General features: G+C 30.9%; 1 protein-coding gene across 1 annotated transcript; it reads right to left on the bottom strand.

Moving 5' to 3' along the window:
• Positions 1–1,384: 1,384 nt before the first annotated feature.
• On the bottom strand, positions 1,385–2,287 carry LOC113520970 (uncharacterized). The gene has a single exon (XM_026906400.3). It carries the CDS (start codon positions 2,285–2,287, stop codon positions 1,385–1,387), a length of 903 nt encoding a protein of 300 aa, XP_026762201.1.
• Between the last annotated feature and the right edge of the window lie 2,955 nt (positions 2,288–5,242).

Raw genomic sequence — 5,242 nt, 5'->3', positions numbered from 1 at the left:
TTTTTTTAGTTCATCTTGTTCATAAATTGTTTTTAATCTTTTTAACAAATCATTACAAAAATTTTTGTACCTATTGTAGGTTCTGTTTAATATTAAGTTCGTGGGGTCCTTTTTTGTTCGCATGTGCATCCTGTCCCTATTTTTAATACAGCGTAATAAACCTGGTGTAATCCATGGTTTGAGGCACCATTGTTTTCTAGGAGCAAAAATTTTATGCGTGTGTTTTGCAACTAGTTCTGACAGAGTTTTAATAAGCATATCTGTCGCCCAATTTGCATCAGATGATTTTAAAATGTCTTCAAAATCCGTTTTCTCTAATTCAGCGATGATAGCATTGTAGTTAATTTTGTTCTTAGCATAGTTACGCGGAGTTTTCTCGAGTTTATTATTTACTTTGATAGTAGTTAGAACTGGAGAATGATCGGTTAAAGGAGAGGAAAACACAACAGTAGTTGCCGGTAACCTACATTTGAGCATAACATAATCTATGCAGTTTTTACCTCTAGTAGGAAAATCATGACCAGATAAGAGTCCATGGCTTGCCAACAAATTTAAATAATCGAAGGAATTTTGGTCTTCACTATCCATTTTAATGTCAATATTAACATCCCCGATAATTACAATATTTTTATACTTCGAATATGAAATTAATATATTATTAAGTGACGTAATAAAGTTATAAATAATTCTATGTGAGGGTGATCTATAAATTGCTATTATAACTGTATCTGGGTTTACTATAATAATCATGCATGTTGCGTCAAATAGTTCTTGTTCCTTTACATTACAACAGAAACCTACTTTTGCATACACAACGATACCATCATTCTGATTATAATTTTTTTTAGAGTAGTACGTATCATAGCCCTTTAATGTAGGAAAATTAGATAAATTTCTATTCCATGTTTCAGTTAGTATATAAAGTTCACACTCTATTTCTAACCTAGAAAGGAAGACTTCAAATTTTGAGAAGTTACAGGATATACTCCTTATATTTTGAGTCAAGACTTTAATATTATAATCATAATCCTGTTCTGACTTTATTATTATTTTACAGGTTTCAGGATCGCATAAATATGACATGCCTGTTGATATTTTATCTATGTTGGAATTTAATTTATTATTATTTAAGAAATCGAATTTTATACAGAATGTTTAAGGACTTTAACAAAACTAACAGTAGGCTTCCCATAGCAGATACTTGAATGTATATAAATAGAGTAGTTGTATAGTACTTTTCAGTGTATGTGTATATAAAAATATATGAAACATTATATATTGTATTTTGTAATGTAGGTTTTAAGTAATAAATATAAATAAAAATAAAATTAAGTATTTCTAACCTAGGACATTTATAGTTCCTCTCGTTGCCCACAGAGACTAGTCATATGACATTCTTGATACTGCTTAGTTGAAGTTCGTCCTTTATTTCAATGTGTGACGATTCTTGTGTTTTCCTAATATACACCTTTCCATTGCTTGTCCAGCAGAATTTGTACTGTTCCGATTTTGCTACATTACGAGCCAGAGAAAATAGTGTGCGACTCCTATTGGTAAGCGCTTCAGATACGTAAATTGGCTTTGATTCTCCAGCTAGTCCGATATCACCAGAACTTAGTCTTTTATTAGGATTTTGTCTGTTATATATTCGGGCATTTCTAATAATATCATCCTTTAGGATGTTTCTTGTAAACTCCGTAACTATTGTGTTATTATTACCTTTGCCCTTTAGTAAAATTACATCCTTTATGTCACTTTCTGCAACGGTTACGTTCAGGAGTTTGCAAGTAGATTGTACTATATTGCACATCTCTTTTTTGTTGTTAAATATCTTCTCCTTAGGTAGATTTCTAATTTCTATAGAGGATTTTTTAATAACCCTTTGCAAGTCTTCAACCTTTGTATCCAAGTAGGCTATCTGAGCCATATGGGTTTTACGTTCAGATTCTAAAATTTCAATTTTTTCTCTCATATCTTCGTATTTGCAACTAATAAATTCCAGTGCTTTTTCAATTTCCTTGTTTGATTCTTGTATTTGTGAATTTTGGAGTTTAATTTCGGCAACATCAGATACTAATTTGTTCAAAATTCGATTTTGTTTTTCCTGCCAGCTAGACATCATATTTTTTATATCTTCGGAATGTTCTTTATTTGCAGGAGATCCCCTTCGCCGTTTTGTTCTTTGAGTGATAGGCGATGTGTTGTCATGGTCAATTTTAGTTAGATCTGTATCAGACATCGTAGTCTTTTGATCACGGTTAGGAGGCGATCGGATTGTTTTTGGCATTTTTAATGATTACTAAAATTGTCTTGTGTTCAAAGCTTCTTGGGTCACACTAAGCGTTCAGAAACTTCCAAACTACCTTGAACCGTAACTTCTATTAAGTAGCAGGGTAATAGAGGTCTTGTTATACTGTTTTTTTTGAATAAAAGCGCAACTGACATTTAAAAGAATTCTATTTAAATTTAATATTTTTATGGAAATAAAATATAGTGGACACGACTACACGCAATCGCGACTCGGACGGATAAGATATATATATATATATATATATATATATATATATATATATATATATATATATATATATATATATATATATATATATATATATATATATATATATATTGCTTCAATAACGAATATATTAAAAGTTTGTTAATAAAAATAATATTAAACAATCATCATATTTGAAAATAGATATCCGACAGACATTGGCGATGTCGAAATGAGTAATGACCTTTTTTTTTTCCACCAACAGTGTCCAGAAGAACGAAATAGTATAGATATCAGATCGGTATCATATCTCCCATACCTAGTATATATAAATATATATATATCTCAGTACATGTATGTACATGGCTTTGCACGGATAGTAAAGCATATATGCTTATATTTTTTGCAGCAGCTTCTTGCGTCGCTTATGAATTTTTTTACAGCACAAGGGGCATACGGGCATGCGGATCACCTGATGATAAGTGACTACCGCCGTCCATGATCATCCACAACACCAACGGCCTTTTAAAAAATACTATGCTCTTTTCTTGAAGGTTTAAATTAGATTTAAATGTACCATTACTTGGAGTGTTTTTAACGTAAATTACATTTTTATTTCTATACAACTCCTATCCTGCTAGTATTTAATAATGATTAATACTGTATCCGTTTAAATATATTTTGCATATACCAAAGATACGACAAGATATGCCATTATGAACCTTTTTGTAGATCAATAAAAGAGAAACAATCCCACTATACTTGTACATTGTTTTGTTATATCTCAAATGGATTAGGCAGCGTTTCTGACGAAAACTCTCTGATTTGGCTTGATTTTTTCGGACATCTTCAACAATCATCATCATATTATATATGTATATATTTGTGAAAAAATATGTATGTAAAAATGTGTATAAATCTAAATTGTTTATGTGTCTAAAGTTTATATATTAGTTAATAAGTTTTGTAAGTAGAAGAGGGCCCAAGACTTCGCGACACAGGGAATCCTAGTGTGAAGTTTTGGGAACAAATGTAAAATTAAAACATGTATTTTTGGATTTCATAATAATAATTATTATTATTGTATATTAACTATTTTAAAAAGAAACTTAACAAATTATACACCTAAACCTTTCTTAGGAATCGACCTATTGATTAATAAAAATCGTATAAAATCCGTTCAGTAGTTTTTCAGATTATCGCGTACATATAGACAGACAAACGCGGCAAGGCACTCTGTTTTCAACCGACTTAAAAAAGAAATAGATTCTCAAGTCGATTGTTTTTTTTTATGTTTATTACCTTATAACTCCAATTGTTATAAATATGTCATAAATATTGGCATATTTATAAATACGTACTCGAATATTTTTGAATATAATACAACTAGCTTTCAATTTTACAGTTATTAGACGTAATATCAATTGTTAAGGTTAAAAATAGGATCCATCCAATAGTCGTACATATGATATGAATAGGTACTAGTTTCAGTGATGGGAATAATAATGAATCCCTTACAAACACTTACTCACAATAGAAGCCAGAGATTAATGTCCTTTGAAGTCCCGATTCAATTTGATTCAGCAGATCTAGAATGATCTATTCTAATATATTTTATTTGAAATTTTAACACTATAGACTTTTGCTGTATTGTATTCTAAATTGTCAAAATTTTTGGAAATTATATATTAGAATAGATCATTATAGATTCGTATATTTTTTAATGACTGAAAATGGAACGGTAATCCCGCTTACGCTAACGATATATAATATTATATTGTTTTGTAATATGTAACATGTATAATTTATGTTATTTTTCTTAAAGAGCGATTGTATCTAATTAATGATATTATTTAAATGAAAAGTTTGTTTAGTGTATGTGTAAATAAATAAATAGATATACACTGGCGGGGCACCAGTGAAGGATGACAGGTGAGGATAAAATGACAGGTCAGTTAGCACGATGGTTTCCAAGAGGTACCACGTGAAGGTTGACCTGACAGGGTATATTGCTAGCAATGGGATTTATCGTCCGCATTACTAACAATCCCTCCCTCCTTCCCTATATACATACGTATTAGTGCTCGCAATCAAGCAGAAACACTATAGAGTTCATATCGCTACATTGTCATTATCGTCATATCAGCCTTTAACTGTCCATGGCTGAATATAACCCTGTCGTGGGATTTTACCAGTAGTTGCCATGCTTGCCAGATGGATTGGCAACGGGAAAGAAAGGTGTAGCCCATTCTATGCCAGGACCATATGGCATATCACTACATTATATATAATTAATTAAAGAACACAGTCTTATAAATAAAAAACCGACTTCAATTAGATATGACAAAACCATTTATTTTGATTTAAAAACCATGTTGCCGAATCGAATTTGATAAAATTTCTATGGCAGCAATCTGTAAATATATCCTTTCAGATAACGGAAGAATTCTCTAAATCAGTTTACAAGTAACGGAGTTATGAGGTAACAAACATAAAAAAATATACAACCGAAATAAGAACCTCTTTTTTGAAGTCGGTTGAAAATATATTACAGACGACAATTCATAGAACACCAAAAAGGGATTTAATATATTTCTAAACAAATTATTCTTGGATTTCTTCGTAATCCGTGTGCTTGTTTTTATCAAGGCGTCCTTGCAGCGCCTTATCTGTCAAAGAAACTTTTCTGGCTTCGGTCCAAACGCCAATGTACTTTTACATAATAGCCACTAACAGTCTAAGCCT

This window comes from Galleria mellonella, unplaced genomic scaffold (genome assembly GCF_026898425.1).
Source record: "Galleria mellonella isolate WM207_F2 unplaced genomic scaffold, CSIRO_AGI_GalMel_v1 utg1260, whole genome shotgun sequence".
Classification (NCBI taxonomy): Eukaryota; Metazoa; Arthropoda; class Insecta; order Lepidoptera; family Pyralidae; genus Galleria; species Galleria mellonella.
This window is presented reverse-complemented; position numbering and strand designations above follow the sequence as displayed.